Below are 18,048 nucleotides of genomic sequence, written 5' to 3'. Positions count from 1 at the left end.
CCTTGCTTTCTCTCTCAGCGGGCGGGAACTTTCCTACCGCTACCAGCGAAAAGCTTCCGAGCGCCGGTATTGGGGTGTGAAAGGGTGTGCATCCCAGATCAAGACCCAGCCAGGCCAGGATCATGATCAGAAGCAGGATCAGAAGTGACTGGACTGCACTGTGGTCTAAGAGACTGACTGAGGTGTTCTCACATAATCTCATCCATAATTTCATGGCCGTTGCATTGCGCTGCGCATAACATAGCTTTCCTATGACCACTACTACTGTCTTGTACTGTACCGTACCGTGCCGTGCCATATGTACATAGAGCTAGGTAACCAAGTCACACAACCTAGATTCCATTCATTCATGGGTCCCCTCGACTCTACTCGACTTCCACTATTATTAAGCTCCTCGATCCCTTCTCTTCTTTACTTCCCTCCCCCCCATCTTCCACTTTCTTCTGAATATCAATCTGCTATACATATATACACACACTCTTCCCCCCCATCCATTCCCCCTCCTCCTCTTACTATCTTACCTGCTCCAATATTTTAATCCTTCACCTGGATCGTGGATCACCACCCACATTGCTTGGCATATAATAAATACTATAGCTTCTATTTCTAAGCTACAATGGGATCTGGAAGCTTGCCCTCTCCTCCGGCTGAGGATCATAAGTCGACCCTCTCTCGAAAAAGCACATCCTCAAGCACCAAGTCGGTCAAGCCTGTGCATCGCACCTCCAAGCGAGCCAGCTCAAGTGCTGCTACAATTCACCACCACGATCATGTCACACATACAACTGGCATGGATGGCCGACACAAGCGTGTATGGAAGGCTTGTGAACGATGTCGCATGAAGAAGACCAAGGCACGTTTCTCATGTACTCTTTGTTTTACTCCACAACTAACACGAGCTCAAGTGTGACGGTGAATTTCCCTGCAAGCGATGCAAGGATGACGGTCTAGTCTGTACTGCTGGTGTACGAAAGAAGATGGAATACAAGCAGTTGCCTCGAGGGTATGTGGGATTTCCACCCAATAATAACACATTGTCCGCAGTTCACTTACACGCAATGCAACAGTTACGCCGAGGTTCTCGAGAACACCCAATTCGCTTTAATTGCTACCGTCCACAAACTTTACTCAATGGTCCGAAACAACCAATCGTGGGACCTTGGCGAGCCCGAATTAAACGATCGCGGCCAACCCGTAATCCACAACATCGCCCAAAAGCTCGGATGTATCCGCCCCAACAGCGATATCGATCTTCCCGTGCACTCGGTATTCCCTGAGGATGAGGCCGGCATGGCTGAGCTGGCTCGACAGCTCGAGGACCAGCAAAAGGAACACGAGCCTCACAAGGAAGCCATCAAGGACACAGACTCTTCAGTGTGTAACCGAACCGAGCGAGCGTCATCATCGGAACTCGACCATTCCGACGTCGACATCGAATATGATTACAGAAAAGCTGCATTTGGTAACACCAACGCCATGACCCTTTCACCGCAGAGCTTCACGGGCTCTCCCGACTTCGACTTTGCCCCTCCACCACCCGAAATCGATGCTTCAACGCTGTTCCCCTCACAATCTCCCTCGATGAACAACTTCCCCGCCTGGCCAATGATCAAGCCTCAACTCACCGACCTCACTATGCAATTCCTACAACAGCAACAACAAAGCGGTATGATGGCCAATATGGATATGTTGAATCAAGGCCTTGTGGAATCAGAATTCGGAACAATCAAGCCTCATGTCCTCTCATGCCCCAATCCCGAAGTAATGCTGGGTATGGGAGACCCCATGATCTATTCAGGTTACGATGGCGAACCGATGCGACTATGATTCAATCGACCGAACGAATTGAAACTTGACTAGCACGATTAGACTTGTTTTTACAGCCATTCTTTGTTTCGTCCAAAAATTGTCACACGGCACGGTGTTTGTAGGCTTTCTGGCGTTTTTTTTTATGGTTTTTTTTTTTTTTTTGGCTTTCTCAGCTGGGTTAATACCCGTGGGGGTTTGGTGTTTAAAGGCACGGATTCACAGAATTGGTGCGGCGTTGTATGTTTTCCGATGTCCGACATGGTTGTGAAAGGGATGTATGGGTATGATATGAGAGATTTGGCTACGACAACGACTACAACTTTGAAGTTGGGCCCAAAACAAAGGGATTGAGTAAAGTTAGAAGGCATATCTAGATAGACTTGTGCATTGCCATACCCAAATCCAACTCCTGAGATGATTTATCGTCACCATTATCATGCTTCCATTTTGCTCTGTGTCTACTAACACCGACAACTTATAGAGTTACATCGTGTGAGCCACCTTGACATCGCCTGCTGAACCGCCCGCAACAGCAGCTCAACGGTAATAGTAACGCACTGTATCCGTGCATGTGCATCTCCAAGCCACAAACAGGCACATCATATTTTCCCCCTCCATCAGATCATGAACCAGTCGGCTACAATCTCACTGAAACGGTCTGGACTCCTAATCCCCTATTTCAAATCCCCTCTTGTTTGGGGGTCTCGGGGTCCATGAGATCGATAGCGCAAATCACAGAGCTGTCAGATTTCGACCCCCCATGTAATGCCGTAGACCAAACACACACAAACACAACTCTCTGAACTTTAGCACGGACCATTCACGAGTATGCCAACGGTCGGTCTAATGCGTAACCAAGTGTTATTCTTAACAGTTATGGTTAAGCTAAACCAATTTCTCAAACAGATTTTTAGTTTACTGCTACTAAGATAAGGTCCACCCTTAGAAGGACGGGCTGCTTTCAAATCAAGACAACTAACTCAACCTTGATGAGCGGGAAAATTGTGCCGAATGCATGGTAAAATCAAACCTTTCTTGTTGTCACGAACATGCTGCGTATAAGCTCTAAAACAGTGACACTCAGGAGCCGCAGGGTTAGACACACGCCTCTGCTGATTTAGTCCTAGTACATAAATCCGGAGCTAAATAGTACTGTGCATACTGTACGGTAATACAGTCCAGCCACATCCCTCTTTGGAGTGGGATTCAAGCCCAAATGTACCGTGAGCCGTAAATCCGGGAGAGGCTGTTAGATGCTTTGGAAATGGAGATGTGTTTGATGACCAATGATTTAGAAGCTGGTCTGCCTCTTTTCTGTAATAGAGGCTAGTCCGTCTTGACAGCAATGGCATAAGAGTCATCATTCATCATTACCATCAGCAGATGGATCCCACCAACAACAAGGTAAACAGAAATCAATTGGCTCCTCGTCGAGATGACATTGAGGCTGCTGGGTACAGTAGCAGGTCTGCGGGCTGCTTACAATAGCATTAAAGGCTTTTAGGTGAAGGGGAAAAACCCGAACCCTGGGCATAACGGGATATCGAGGCAGTTTAGTAATACAGGTGGATATGGTTACTGATGGTGTCTTTTCCGCCTTTATTCTTTTTCGGGAGTAGAACGATGGATGATTTGTGTTGATTAATCACTTCGCTAGCTGATTTGAAGAGCAGCTAACATGAGGATTCCAATTGATCAGCTAGACAAGGTCGGGAATGTGTGTCACTGTCAGCCCTAGCATGCTGTTGTCGGACGAAGCAACGGACGAAGCAAACGGTTTGATGTACAGAATGGCACTGTATTGCACTGTATGTCTTTTGATGCATGCAGTTGAAAGGTTTCAACCTCAACAACTCAGCATTAACACACTGCATTATTATACTTGCTCATCAGCGTATATACGACTGCAACTGTACCAGTGAGGGTGGGCCATTGCAACTTGAAGATGCACACAAGTCATGGAGTACAGAGTATTGCAAGAGTCAATTGTCACTGACACAGAAAAAGAGTCCATGTGCCTTTGATCTCATGGTAAGAAATACGTAACCCTTGTTTGAAGAACAGGGGAACATCAGTCAGCGGTTTTTTAGTGGTACAGCTTGTGCTTGTTCCTTTGTCTGCAGTGTAAGTACGCCTCAAGGTGTCAAAAACATGCCCTCGAGACGCTTAAAAGACGAAATTAGCAAGTCGGTTTATGCCGTCTTGGCCATATTTACTTTACTCATTTATTGTTACACCCTCGAATATCGAGGCCAACTTTTCTATTACCCGCTGGGTGCAGTACGTAGCTACTTCCTCCGCGGAGCCCCCCAGTGGTCACCGCCCCGCGGAGTGCGGAGTTCATCAGGAAACCAACCAATTATTGTTAGAGTCCGGCCTTCGGGGTTTAGCTACCCTCCGGTGCGTAGCGGGGCCACGGGCACGGCTTCGGTCAACGGAGTCATCATTCAAAAGGAAGGCCCCTCGAAAAGAGAGGAGAAAAAGAACGAACGGAAAAGACAGGAAGCTGAAGAAAACAGGCAGGGGTGTTGTTTGGGGTTCAGCCATTTGATACATATCCATTCGAGCGAAATTACTTTGGGAAAACACAGGCTCTCTTCCTTTCGCTGTAAGCTGTAACTACTTTGAGTAACAAAAAGGGCATCTTGGCGATAGATCGTACCGACAACGTGGTCGATGGATTGTTCATCGATTGCGCCTTGTTGTCCCGCGAAGGTTAACCTTTTTAGCTTTGGCCAACGATGAATTTGTCTCTGTAATACGCAGTAAGCGTATTACGTTGGATAACATCGTATGGTATACCAGAAACAACCTGGGCGTCGATCAATTGCCAGACTGATACACAACGATGAATACATATCTTGCTTGAGGGCCGCAATTGCCGTGTCTGATCATTTTGGATAGGAAACCAAATTCCGCATATGTATGATCTGAGAGATAAACAGGCTGCGGTGTTTTTTTTCGCATTCCTCGCATTCTCTTTCTTGGTTGTTCGTTTAGATAAAAGACAAAGCGATCATGTGGGGCATTGGATGTGTCAATGGGCCATGCCATGAGGGAGGTGCAGCAGTGCATGTGCATGCAGATGTGGGGCCGGGATGCGGGAGGCAGTTGCTAACTTGGTGGTACGTACCTGCCCTGCCTTCCTCAAACTCTGTAACTTCCATTTGGAAATCCCGTGCCCCTTCCATGGCGAAGCGAGTCCGAATTCTGAAAAGGTCATGTAAAAGATTTGCACGAATTAGGTACTGGATGCATATCAGTAGTCTAACAGCCAGCCGATACACAATCATGGCGATGGCGTCTCTTAATCCATGGTTAGGTACACACACAGTCGACTAAATACGTGATTAGACTCGCAGTCTCACCTTGATGATTTACAGCCAGGGTTTCACATGGTTTAGATCGACCTGTCAAGTCTCATCAACCAATAACCAACACTCGACATTCCTTGACACAACGCAACTTTCAATTTCGTATTCTGTTCCATCCCGCATCCTCAACTTCAACCTCGCTTGAAATCATGTTGCACTTGCACCCGCAATCGAACGCCTTGTAACCCTATACCTGCTGTATATTGGTTGATCACTACTGCAAATGATCCAACAATCCAACACAAAATCCAAGAGCAGACTCAGGCGTCAAAACCTAAATCACACAAGGAGTATCCGTACCGGCACATGTCGCGTATATCCTAGCAAAGCGTCAATCGCACAGCTTGGCTTTGCTCGATTGCTTGTCTGCTCATTTCCCTGACAGAGGCTTAACCCGCTTATCCACGTAACAAGGCCAGCCAAGGTCTTCCAAGCCTCCTCCTACGCGTACTATGTACAACGAGCGACAACATGAATACGCCGTAACTAATTGTTTGGTTTTCAAAGGCACACGCGCTACATGGAACCGGCCTTTACTGATCTGGATAAACCATTCGATTCGACTCCATGCTATGCTATGCCATGCCTTGCCAAGTGCAGCGGTACCCCTGCAACGTAGGGCACAAGACACGACTGTCAAGCTCAAGACCGAGCTGTGCCTTGCCAGAGTGAGATCGTGCGCGGTAATTACTGGTTGGAAAATTGAAAACGAGATACGAAATCGTCGCCCTAGCTTCAAACTCTGTCGTAATCTTGCTCGCCATTGCAGTGCCAAGACTCAGCTTGGCTCGGTCAATATTCCCCTCCTCGTTCTCGGTCTTGGAAGCAGAGAGGGTTTTCAATCCTTGACCGACAAAATAACCAACACAGTTGTTAGAAGGACGCCTTTGCTTCACGGGTCCCGATCAAACTGAAGTCCTGTTCTGTTACACAGCCAGTTTGTCCGTACAGTGTCCGCGTCGGTCTTTTCTATTCCCCGCCTAAACGAGTCGCATGCAAAACTTGGATACGCGTATTGCTCTGACGATCCGATCGGGCTTTAGAACTTCGGCGATGCTGATCTCCCATGGTAAAAAGGGGTTGAAAAGCCTTGTTTGTGAATATTGGTGTCACGTATCACAATATGAAAATGTGCCTTGATCGGGCGTGTTTACCTCATGCAATCCAAACCTATAAGGCATTTCCGTATTGTTCCATATACAGTAGCGCTGACTTGATCTCATCGCAACAAAGGCAAGTCAAACACCATCCAGGTCATTCCGTGATTGGATCGCATTCAGCGTCTGTAAACTCTCATGTCAGCGCGTTAAACTGTAGATGCCATCTCTGCCGCGCGCCATCATTTCGAGCATCGTATTGCGACGAATAAGGCATCTCTATATACAAATGCATGCCATCATCTACTAAAACTAAGAGTCTCATCCTTCTTGGCTTATAACATTGTATCGCCAAGATTCTCACTGTTTTGACTCTTTGCAGCAGTCAGCTACACTGTCATACATATTCTTGCACCCCTTGCATCACGATCTGTCTCTGCTTATCCAAGTCTCGAACTGAGGTTTGGCAGACATTCATCAGTGAATAACGTAAAAGGTCGGATTCAGTATTAGGCTTTGAAATTCATGTACAACCAACAACCAAATAAAGGTAAAACAGTAAGATGGCTGCGATGAAGCTACACCGCGGTGTTTTGCGACTCTCTTCTGCGACCACTGCGGTAGGTACCAGGAGGGAACCACAATACCATCGAAACACGTTGGCTCGTGAGGCAATGGCCATTGACGCTGACATTAATACAGAATGAGTTGGTACATGTAACTGGGCCATGAATCAGGTCTTTCATCACATGGTTCTGTGTCACTGCAAGACGGTTGGATGTATTTGATGTTGATGATACTCAGACACCTGTGCCAGAGAGAACAAGATTACACAGACAAGAGACTAGGAACCTAATCATAATGTATCCTTATGTGCGACTTATGTTATTTGTTAGAGTAGGTATTCGATTCGTGAGTCGGCTGATACTTTGTAGTGATACATAGAAATCACAGGAAGAAGAAAGTCAGAGGTTGAAAGAAGATGGGTTATGTACCGCTGACGAAGTCGGCCCTTATTACTGTGCACTGCTTAACATCGAACGCAAGTACTACCTGGAGGAACCAAGTTAAGGACATAATACTAACGCGGTGTATCGCCATAATCATCATTTTAACTTGATAGTCTCACGAGACCTATGTACGAATGCCGTTTTCAGTTGAAGTTATCGCGAAAGGATATAAACAGGGTAAGAGGCAGATTTCAATGTACCTTTGTCTCCTCTCTCTCCGGAACCCGCAGACGACGGATTTAGAGGCCCTCCGCAGGGTCACCGGAGGGTCTGAATTAAATTCCCTCTATGAAGATTGAAGATTGAAGATTGAAGATTGAAGATTGAAGATTGAAGATTGAAGATTGAAGAAAATAGACTCTCTTTGAGACCTAGAAGGAAGAAGGAAGAAGGAAGAAGAAGAAGAAGAAGAAGAAGAAGAAGAAGAAGAAGAGGCCTAGAAGGAAGAGATGAAGCAAGGCAAAGAGGAGGCTTTGCCTTGCTTATGCCGACTGGTCGGCATCAACTTGTAGTCATATACATCTCCCATGTTGATAGTGAACTTCGCATCGCGAACAGTAGATTGCATCATGAGTCGAATGGATCGGCCAAGGATCAAGTGTCACAGGTTGCAATATATCCTCTCAGCTGGAGCACACTTGAGAGTAATTTTAGTGATCTACAGGAGGAACTGATGAAAGTATATTGGAAGTCATCGCATGTTTGGCGGTGCTTCGTGAAGCACTTGTTGCGAATTCGAAAACTATCTTTTAAGTCAAACATCCTCTAATCTAGATATCGAAGTTGCACACTTGATTGACTGGAGGCCACGTCACGCAAACGTTATCTGCTGTTTCCTCCCATGTCATGTCATAATTATAAGTGAATATTCGGAAGAAAATATCACATTCTGGACGAGAGCAGTTTGAGTGTTATAATGTGGAAGTAGTATGTCGATGGAGTATATGATGCACTATTCGAAGTAAAAGATGCTTCATATCGCAATCATATATCTACTAATTCAGCTGGAACTCAAAGGGAATTGATTCAGCCAGCACTGTAGCCTCCAACGCCCCTATTCCAATATCCTAATCCTATCCTTTCAACGCCGGCCATAACTCAATCATTAACATTCCTCATTTACGAACAGAGCCCTAGTCCTTGATATCCAGTACTTGGGTCAACACACCCTCGCTAGCTCTCCACCATCGGGCTCTCTCCTCCAAGTCATCTGCTGCACCACCCAGGGCAGCTTCCTTTCTCCTCCTTGCCTCGCGCGCAGCAGTTGCACTGTTCTGGCGCTTGTTCTCAAGGGGCTGGAGTTCGATGAGAAGTCTATCCGCCTCTTTCCTCTTCCGAGGGACCTTAGCTTGTAGGGACTCTAGTTCTCGTGCGAGTTCCTGCTGCTCGAGCTTTCGTTGGTTGACTAGATCTTGTGTCTTTGCCAGTGGTAAGTTCATGCCGGGGCTGGTTCCATCTGGCATTTCTTGTTCTTCGCGCAGTATTTCGATCCTTGCTTCCAGTTCCTCGATCTTGGCGGGCATCTCGCGCAGTTCGGCTGTTTCAAGCTGTACACTCTCGTACTTCTTGCTCAATTCGATGCCCCTTTGTTCAAGATTGGTCACCATTTCTGCGACTTCTGTCTTTAACTCTTTGAGCTGCTTTTTGACAACCATGTTTTCTTTCTCGAGCTCAAGGTTCTCTTCCATACTGACAATCATAGGTGGATCACCAACGATGGCTCGGATGAACTTCTCCTTGGTGACTTGTTGCACATAAGAGAATCGTAACTTGGCGAATAGTTCTTTGTAATGCGCAAGATCGGCTGTTAAGCTTGAAGGAGTCAGGGCATCAAAGGCCGAGTTGGATGCGTCTGATGTACGTTGTCGTGCATCTTGAGGGTTTGAGTTTGCGATAGGTTCACTGAGTTTGATGATTGAGATTTCTTGTGTTGATTGGAGTTTGGTCAAGGCATCCAAGACCTTTTGCGCGTCAGGCTGTCCCATTTTAAGGTCTGTCGTTTGCCGAAGTGATATTATAGCCGGAGATGTGACAAAGTAAATAGATGTATGAAAGAGTTGATGCGCATGAGGTGTTGACAATGAACCCGATATGGATTAGTGCGGGTAGACGGCATCCTGGGGAGCGGTGAGGAACGGCAGATGTGCTGATATCAATTACCTAGGTGCAACTTCAAGCTGAGAGTTAACGGCTGAATCTTAATCTCAAATTACTTTTTTCTTGACGCAATTTTGAAATCGACATATATAACTTGACAGTGTCTCATACTTTTGGGTTTTCAAACACGCGCAAGCATGTCGAAAAACAACGAACTTCTAACTGATGACTACGTCGCGGACCTCCTTTCGCAGGAGGCAAGCGACTGCTCTTTAAAATACTCAACCATGGGCATGGAAGCATACAGCACGAATAAGAAGTAATATAACCCGATCTCTTTTGGCACGTCTGTCGCTGACATGGCTTCAGACCTGCGAATATGATGAAACCGAACACCCGATTTTTACGGCATATCATTAAAGATACCGACCATCACAACAAGGCGCTGTTAGCCAAGGAGGCCGCCGAGTCCAAGGCGCGATTAAAAGACCTTGAGCGCAGCGAAGAAATCAAACGGCGCAAGACAAACCCGAACGTGAACGACATCAGACGGCGGCAAATGGGCGATATTCATGCCATTCTAGGCGGCAAACGACGGCCAAGAAATGAAGACGAGGCCGGACCTTCATCGCGGAGGGATTCAAAGCGCAGCGACAAGGACCAGAAACCAGAGCGCGAACAGGACCAGGATTCAAACGATCTTTTTTCCAATAGGCGTAGCGATCGCGGCCATGGTCGACTGTCGCGAGAAGATCGTCGCAGTAAGACGGACGACGATTCTAGACGGTCAGACAAGTCGCGGAGAGAGTACAAGCGACGCGACAGATCACGAAGCAGAGACGGAGAATCGGAGGAAGAAGGTCGTCGTCGTCACAGTCACAAGCGGAGAGACAGGTCTAGAACGCCTACACGCCGGCGACGGTCTCGATCGCCCAGAGAATCTAAGAGTAGGCATCGGCATCGATCACCCCTGGACACAAAGGAAGACCGCAAACGGAACGAGGAACAAGAAGAGGACTCGGATGTTTTGGAAGATCTCATCGGGCCCGCACCACCTCCGAAATACCGGGGCCGAGGAACCATAGGAGGGTTCTCGGGTATCGATAGACGATTTTCAGAGACATACGATCCGAAAACTGACGTACAAATGGATGAGGACGATGGTGGTGGTAACTGGGATGACGCAGTGGAAGCGTTTAGAGACCGCCAAAAGCTGCGTCAGAACCAGGAGCAACGATTGAAAGCAGCCGGCTTCGCTGATGAGCAGATACAACGAGCCAGTGGTACAGAGGAGAATTTGGAAGAAAACGTGCAATGGTCCAAGGCTGGAGAAAAGCGAGCATGGGACGTTGGCAAGGTAATCGGGGCCGACGGAGTGCTACAATCAGAAGATTAAATCTTTGAACGTGGTTACGGCCGGTGGGACGGATTGGATAGAGGTTGTGAACCGAGACACTGATTCAGCGATGATTGGACATAGCGTAACACGCACTGCCTTGTTTTGGGTTATGGACTTCTGGTGACACTTTATCACGATAAGGAGCCGTCTTATGAAAGACATTGACGTATGAATAGACGGATTGGAGACGGACAATCGGCTGGCCGATGAAAGGAGGGAGCCTAGATGCAATGCCTCCACAATCACGCCCAATCCGGCGCAGACGAGCAGGAAATTTTATCAAGGCTCCGTATACACACGCATGGCCATGATTAATAGCAGGTTCAATTAAGTTTTGAAACAGACTTTGGTGCCTAAATCCGGGCATCAAAGGTCAAGTAGCGTAGTGACATGGATCTCTCAACGCCATGTTGGACCAAAAGAAACAAGATGGAGCTGGGTTGGGTTGGTAACACAAACAAGAATACGATAGAATACACGACTGATTGGTTACGACTTGAGTCTTCAAGGCTGTGATGCTGATGGAGCGATACTGAAGACGGACAATAGGGATCGCTATTCAGCACTGAGTTGGATCTAAGCTCAAAGATTTATTTATCGCGAATCTAAATTTGAGTTGTATCGCTTGTTTGTTAAATAAAGGGATGAGAACGACAGCTTGAAACTTGGTCCAAGTCCAAGGTCCAAGGGGGGATGAATCTATTTTAAGCCTAGACTTGACATGACCAGGCACCAAGGTAAGGAACTATTCTACCTACCCATATTAGGAATTCGTACTCCGTAGATCAGGTACGAGATATGGAGAGACAAAAGTAAAGATGCTGGGTTTCTAGATTGATCTTATATACGAGATTGATTGGTGAATTCGTATTCAGTGTTGCGCAAGCACCTCGAAGATCATTGGGCAGAGCGTAAGTCAAAACATGGATGAGATTGCTGTCTGGATATATCGGCTATCCATTGTGGGTTTGAGATGCCGAGTTTACCAGATTTGTTTCTTGAATTATGGATTTCAGATGCCATTTCATCTTTTTACCAATGAGCAAGTACCAAAGGCAGAAGGTGTCTGTCCTGTAAGTTCACCTGACGCTCTCACGTGTCAGTGTCCGTGAATAAAATTGACAGGCTGCATGGATAAGGGAAACAAACCTATATCGACAGGGAGATCCAGCCGTTTCACCAGCGACAGAACAAAAACACGCGATCTTGACACTCCTGTACCCTATTAATATTACTTTATTTTGACTAATGAATTACGACGTTGCACTTGTACGAGAGCATTCATTGCACAACAGCTTAAGCCGTTTGCGGTACAATCAGAGAGCCGAGTCGTAGAGTTCTTCAGGAACAGACAAACAGACAGAATCAGGAACAGCGTGATTGACTTTGCGGCGTCAAGCCTAACCCCGATTACTTAGCTCACAGATGGCTGGGGGAATCCAATGGGCCCCCTCTTTAGATTCTGTAATGTGACGTGATGCGACGGCCAAGACAAGCCGAACAAGACCCTGGTTTTGGTTTTGGTTTGGTCTTTTGGTGGGCAGGCGCCTGATCATGACAGCCTAGACTCAGAAAAGCAAAGGACCCCACGAGAGTTGTCCAGCTGAGTTGGGGTTGGGCTGGATCCATGATGGAGAGACATGCAGGTTTCGGAGCGGTTATCATGGTCTCAAAGTCAAAGCCAGCACCCATTTATAACCAAAAGATATTGTTCTTCTACTTGATTAACTGATCCTGACACGATCGATGTTAGGTGGTTTCCAAAGTTCAACATCTCCGCTTAGGCAAGCAACTCGAGGCTAAGCTTTTTGCTTTGCTGTCTGTGAGTTCTATGACAATAAGAACTAGAGCGACCAGACCACCTAAGTAAACAGAGGGTCCCGCCCCTGCTGTGAGCGCTGTAACCGGCGGGCCCCCTGTAGTCTGTTTCTGTTTCTGAAAGCCCCGCCCAGAAAATCTCCACTTACGGCACATGGCTCGCAGTATGCCGCGTGCGGTCTTCGTCTTTTCCCCCTCTAGACGGCCCCTCTCATCAGCTTTAGCTTCTTATGTCTTTGTCGTCACTGACATGTTGTAGTTTTTATTAGACTTGCTGGTGCGTGAGTGACCTTATGAGCGGCTCCTTTCCCAGAGTTCACGCCTAGACGGGATTACCTACTCGAGCTGTCGTCTATTCTCTGCTTTTGCTTCGCCTTCTGTTTCTTTTGTACACCTCTTCCAAGGCTCTCTCCACTCTCTGAATGGATGATCGATTTAACTTTCTAATCAATCAGCCACACTGACATCAACCTTGTTCTCCATTGCATCCTCATCCCAAAGCTTCTCGTTGCATAGCACCACATAAACTCTTGTTGTTTTTCAACATATTTCTCTTTTAAAGCCCACACAATCCACAGAACCATGTTGTAGTTTCCTATCGTCTCTTCTCTCTTTATCCGGATAATTTTATCCGACCTTCCATCCTGACTGCCAGGACGGACCAGACCAGACCAGACCAGGCAAAACTGCATTAATCAACTGATGATCGGTCTAGGCCCGAGGTGACGTCTTTGGTATATCTCCGACTGACCCCAAGGTCACCTCACTCACACCTCAGCTCACCAACCAACCAACCAACCTCTCTCTCCTCTCTTTCTTTCTGCTCTTTTATCCTTCTACTCCTCTTTCCTCTCTTTCCTCTTCCTTTTGCTATCTCTACTCTCCATTCAGTCTTGGAGGTACTTACCTACCATTCAAAATGCGTCCTCCACGCGTTTTCGTCCTCATACTCTTCGTCGCAGTTTCTCTCCTAGTCTTCTGCCGAGCTATATCGTCCACGCTTCGATCCGCCTACGCAGATTACCCCGCTGGGAAGAAGTTCAAGACCAAAACAACAAACAACAATTTTAGGCCTTCAGGGTCTCATGACGATCATGACAATGACAATAACGACAGCTCAGATAAATCACCAAAGTCTGCCTGGAACTCTATGTACTACAACACGCCATTCTCTCTATTCCCACCAAATGCTGCCATCAGCTTGACCGACGACAACAGCACTTCCTTTGCCGCCCGTCCCGCCGCTTTTGGGCCCAAACTAGCCATCCGTGGTCTAAGTGGTCAATTATGGGTCGGTAGCGGCTTTGCAGAAGACGCTCTTATACATGGCACTGGCGAGTTGGGCTGCAGCGACGTTCCAGGATGGAGCGAGAGGGCCGAGACCATTGCTTTACACAAGGCTCTGAGAGCTGCTGTCCCTTCTATCGCCGGTATCAAATCAAGCACGACGGCGCGCGCCAAGCGAGGCAGGGTCGTCATCCCTAATGCTGGTAATGGTCACACCACCTCTAGCCATGTTTCTGCGACGCACGACCATTCCGAAATCGACGGCAAGGTTGCCCTCATCATGCGAGGCGGCTGCGGCTTTCTTGACAAAGTAATGTGGGCACAACGAAGAGGCGCCCTCGCTGTCATTGTTGGCGATAATCAGAAAGGCGGCCCTCTCATCCAAATGTTTGCGCATGGCCCCGAAGTTGATAATGTCACCATTCCATCTGTTTTTACTGCCCGTACCACCGCACAGCTGCTGTCTGCGCTTACACAGCCCGGCAGCTTTATCGAAGATACACTAGATAACCAGGGCAACCCCGTTTTAAGAGTCCAGCGAGGTCCCAAGTCCAAGAAGCATCGCAAAGACGCAGTCAAATCCACTATTACCGCTTCAACTCATGATAGACGATCCGCCGATACCACTCAACATAAAAAGCGCTCTGCCAAGCCCGCCTCAAGAAAGCGAAAGACAACTGTTAGATATTCCAGAAAGACAGTCAGCCGAAAGAACAGGGCAACTAGAGAATCACCCAAGAAGATTCGAACTCCTCTTCTGTCCGAGGACAATTACAATGATTTGAAGAAAGAGACTACTTTTAGAAAGTACAAACCTATTCTCCCACCCAAGGCTTCCCACTCCCTCCACGACACGGACGAAGACGATTTTGAGCCAGATGAAGAAGAAATTCTCGTCGAGTTCTTAACCGAAGACGAAGAAAACGCGCTCAATTTTAACATCGACCGTTCCGGCGAGAGCGACGAGGACTCCGACGAAGTCGACGATGACGCACACGATGGCCTTTGGGTCACCATCACACCCACGAGTAATGCTAGTCCATTTTTCGACACGCTTCTCGTACTGGTCATCAGTCCCCTGGTCACATTGACCGTCGTATACGCCCTTCTCATTCTTCGCGCCCGAATCCGCCGAAGACGTTGGAGAGCCCCCAAGTCCGTCGTGGAACGTCTCCCCGTTCGCACGTTTCACACAGTCGCTCCTTCACCACCTCTTACCCCGAGAACGCCTTCGCCATCTGCACCAACACCTACAACTCCTCTTCTTCAAGAATCTCCCTCACGGGCAAGACCTCGTTCAAGAGGCTCATCCGGTGCGCCTGCAGATGAAACACGATCGACACCTAGCGAAGCGATCCCAACGCCCTCAAACGCGACTAAGAACAATGCTAAAAATGAGCGTGAAAAGGGTTCAGGTGGTTTCTCTGCCGAATGGAAGAAGTACATGGGACGCCAGGTTGAGTGTGTTGTCTGCCTCGAAGAATACGTCGACGGTGTAAGCCAAGTTATGAGTCTGCCATGCGGCCACGAATTTCATGTCGAGTGCATGTAAGTAACGAATATTCCGTCTTTTTACACTCAATTACTAACCATGTTCAGCACCCCTTGGTTGACTACCCGCCGACGAACATGCCCTATTTGCAAGGGCGATGTTGTTCGATCCCTCGCTCACGGCTCATCTTCTGAGCCCCATTATGAACCATACCGGGACGACGCAAGCGATGAAGAAGAAGACGACGACGACGACGACGAAGGAACCGTTGCTGAAGGCTCTGGGGCACGCGACGATGATCGAGAGTCAGACCTTGAGCAGGGTATCCACTCGTCCGATCCCAGATCCTCACGATGGAGCCGACATGATGGCTGGCTGAGCATTTTCTCCGGCGGCCTTACTAGGGCAAGATCGCCTTCTCCTGAGGATCGCAGCCGCTGAGGCTGATGCTACGCACAGCCTGATTACTGAAACAGTCAGTAGGCCATGGGATGGACTTTTGTTTGTATATCATTGGAGTTTTGTGGTATTTGTTGGCTGGCGCAATAGGATGGGCAGCTGGCGCACTGGGATACAGAGCACAGCATGGATTATCGAAGCTTAGATCACATGGATGAATTTGGTTATAGCTATTGGGACGCGCATTATGGGTGTTACGACACTTGCGCTGGAATGGGAATAGATACTAGGTATACCCTTGGTCGGCGGCTGTGTGTATTTCACAGACGATCTTGAATAGGTAATCAGCATTAGCATATTCAAATCGCTTCTCTACCGCAGTTCTAAATGAAATCATGCTCACCACATAGGTATAAACGACCCCGATAAATGTATAAACACTGTCTTTAACTTACTTTTTTTCAAGTCATCCAATCTTTCTTTAACAGGCCCAGTAATAAGCCTTGGGCCCACGACTGTTATGGCTTATCTCGTGGTCAGGTATGAAGCTCCCAGTAAATACTCCTTTCTATTTTGTGTCCTATTTAATAAACCTTTTGCAATTTCCCTTGTCCCACATGTTTTGTTTAGATATAACCCTTGAGAATGGCAGCCTCGGCGTTCAATATCGAGGAGCCAGCAGCACCAATGACGGCTGAAATAATCAGTATCAGTCGAGTTTTTGAAAGACGGAGTAGTAGACTTACTGTTGTGGCTCAGAGCAGTGAACTTAATGTCAAAAATACCGGCCTCGTCCTCACGTACACGGCCAACACTGACAGTGTAGCCACGGCCAAGGTCGCGATCGAGACGGGGCTGAGGACGGTCAGGCTCGTCATCACCAAAGACCTTGATAGCAGGCTCGGGTGCCGAAGGGCAGCCAAGGGCCTGGGCCTCGCACTTGTAGTCACGGAGAGCCTTGCGAACTTCTTCAGCTGAGGGGGAGGGCTTGCGCTCAAAGCTCAAACTGACACAGGCAGTGTGGCCGTCCATGACGGGGACGCGGTTGCAAGTAGCGGAGACTCGAAGACCCTCTTGGTCAATAAAGGCAGTGCCATTGTCATCAAGGCGGCCGAGAATCTTGCGGGCTTCAGTCTCGAGCTTGTCCTCTTCACCTGAGATGAAGGGAACGATGTTGTCGATCACGTCCATGCTGGAAACACCAGGGTAACCGGCGCCGGAGACAGCTTGGAGAGTGACGATGGAAACGGTAGAGATGGGGCCAAAGGCAGCCTGGAGGGCGGCGAAGGGGCCGACGAGACCAATGACGGCGCAGTTGGAGTTGCAGACGAGGAAACCCTTGTTAAGCTTGTGGACGGAACGCTGGTGGGGGATGAGATCGAGATGAGGGAGGTTGACGGTGGGAACGACGAGAGGTACAAGAGGGTCGCGGCGGTAGTTCTTTGCGTTGGAGAAGACGGGGATGTCGGCCTTGATGAAAGCCATTTCTACGAGAATTGTTAATAGGCATGTATCATGAGATATAAAGAGGCGGCATACCAATATCGCCAGCGACGTCCGAGTCAAGACCACTGAATACAACATCGCAGTCCTGGAACTCCTCGGCCTTGCACTCTCTAACAACCATGTCGGCGATTTCGCCCATGGGAGAGGCTTGCTTCCATCGAACAGCATCCTTGTACTTCTTGCCAGCAGATCGAGATGAGGCGCCAATGGCGTGGAGGGTGAGGTAAGGGTGCTGAGCGAGAAGAAGTATGAAGCGCTGGCCGACAGAGCCAGTGGCACCGAGGACACCTATACGAGATAAACAATTAGTCTTGTATTGTTTGACGACAATAAAGTGGTATGATGGCATAGGATGCGAAACCGGATGGAGGGGTTGCAATCAGGGCCATGGATAACATACCGCACTTCTTGGTAGGGAATTGAGAAGCCATTATGGGTATATGTCTGTACATAAGCGCTTGAAATGGAAGATACACTGTCTGCGGCAATTCACTCAATGCCGGATGAGAGGTTGCAGATGTTTTTGAATTTTGGTGTTGAGGGCGAGTGAGTCTAAAGTTACAGTAGTCTATTAGAACCCCGCCAAATTTATCCCGTCATCGGAGACGACTCGCCGTTCAGTGGGCTTTACCCCCACTACTAATGGATGGTATGAGGCGTCATGGCATCAGAAAAATTGGCCGCTGGAAGCATAAGAGACGAAATTAGTAGGCCAGCTTATGCTACTTAGACGATACCCTTTAGGCTATTTACTTTTGTA

The 18,048-nt window shown here is 48.0% G+C and overlaps 5 protein-coding genes across 5 annotated transcripts, besides 5 other annotated features; 3 read left to right on the top strand and 2 right to left on the bottom strand.

Annotated features, from left to right (window-relative positions):
• Window positions 1-262: 262 nt before the first annotated feature.
• Window positions 263-299: a microsatellite.
• A 317-nt stretch (window positions 300-616) lies between these two features.
• FPSE_05762 (uncharacterized protein) lies at window positions 617-1,827 on the top strand (the record flags this gene model as incomplete). Its single annotated transcript, XM_009258880.1, has 3 exons — window positions 617-811; window positions 906-1,003; window positions 1,068-1,827. The coding sequence occupies 3 exons, from the start codon at window positions 617-619 to the stop codon at window positions 1,825-1,827; spliced, it is 1,053 nt and encodes a 350-aa protein (XP_009257155.1).
• A 5,841-nt stretch (window positions 1,828-7,668) lies between these two features.
• Window positions 7,669-7,723: a microsatellite.
• Window positions 7,724-8,423: 700 nt separating this feature from the next.
• Window positions 8,424-9,275, bottom strand: FPSE_05761 (uncharacterized protein; the record flags this gene model as incomplete). The annotated part of the gene is made up of 1 exon (XM_009258879.1): window positions 8,424-9,275. The coding sequence occupies one exon, from the start codon at window positions 9,273-9,275 to the stop codon at window positions 8,424-8,426; it is 852 nt and encodes a 283-aa protein (XP_009257154.1).
• A 309-nt stretch (window positions 9,276-9,584) lies between these two features.
• On the top strand, window positions 9,585-11,863 carry FPSE_05760 (uncharacterized protein; the record flags this gene model as incomplete). The annotated part of the gene is made up of 6 exons (XM_009258878.1): window positions 9,585-9,706; window positions 9,757-10,744; window positions 11,516-11,523; window positions 11,554-11,575; window positions 11,662-11,697; window positions 11,834-11,863. 6 exons carry the CDS (start codon window positions 9,585-9,587, stop codon window positions 11,861-11,863), a joined length of 1,206 nt encoding a protein of 401 aa, XP_009257153.1.
• A 1,400-nt stretch (window positions 11,864-13,263) lies between these two features.
• Window positions 13,264-13,284: a microsatellite.
• Window positions 13,285-13,402: 118 nt separating this feature from the next.
• Window positions 13,403-13,489: a repeat region.
• Window positions 13,490-13,523: 34 nt separating this feature from the next.
• FPSE_05759 (uncharacterized protein) lies at window positions 13,524-15,824 on the top strand (the record flags this gene model as incomplete). The annotated part of the gene is made up of 2 exons (XM_009258877.1): window positions 13,524-15,439; window positions 15,491-15,824. The coding sequence occupies 2 exons, from the start codon at window positions 13,524-13,526 to the stop codon at window positions 15,822-15,824; spliced, it is 2,250 nt and encodes a 749-aa protein (XP_009257152.1).
• Window positions 15,624-15,643: a microsatellite.
• A 584-nt stretch (window positions 15,825-16,408) lies between the features above and the next one.
• Window positions 16,409-17,719, bottom strand: FPSE_05758 (uncharacterized protein; the record flags this gene model as incomplete). Its single annotated transcript, XM_009258876.1, has 4 exons — window positions 16,409-16,476; window positions 16,529-17,269; window positions 17,322-17,576; window positions 17,689-17,719. The coding sequence occupies 4 exons, from the start codon at window positions 17,717-17,719 to the stop codon at window positions 16,409-16,411; spliced, it is 1,095 nt and encodes a 364-aa protein (XP_009257151.1).
• Window positions 17,720-18,048: the final 329 nt, after the last annotated feature.

This window comes from Fusarium pseudograminearum, chromosome 2, assembly GCF_000303195.2.
Source record: "Fusarium pseudograminearum CS3096 chromosome 2, whole genome shotgun sequence".
Lineage (NCBI taxonomy): Eukaryota > Fungi > Ascomycota > Sordariomycetes > Hypocreales > Nectriaceae > Fusarium > Fusarium pseudograminearum.
The sequence above is the reverse complement of the archived record's forward strand: the minus strand, read 5'-3'. Positions and strand labels throughout refer to the sequence as shown.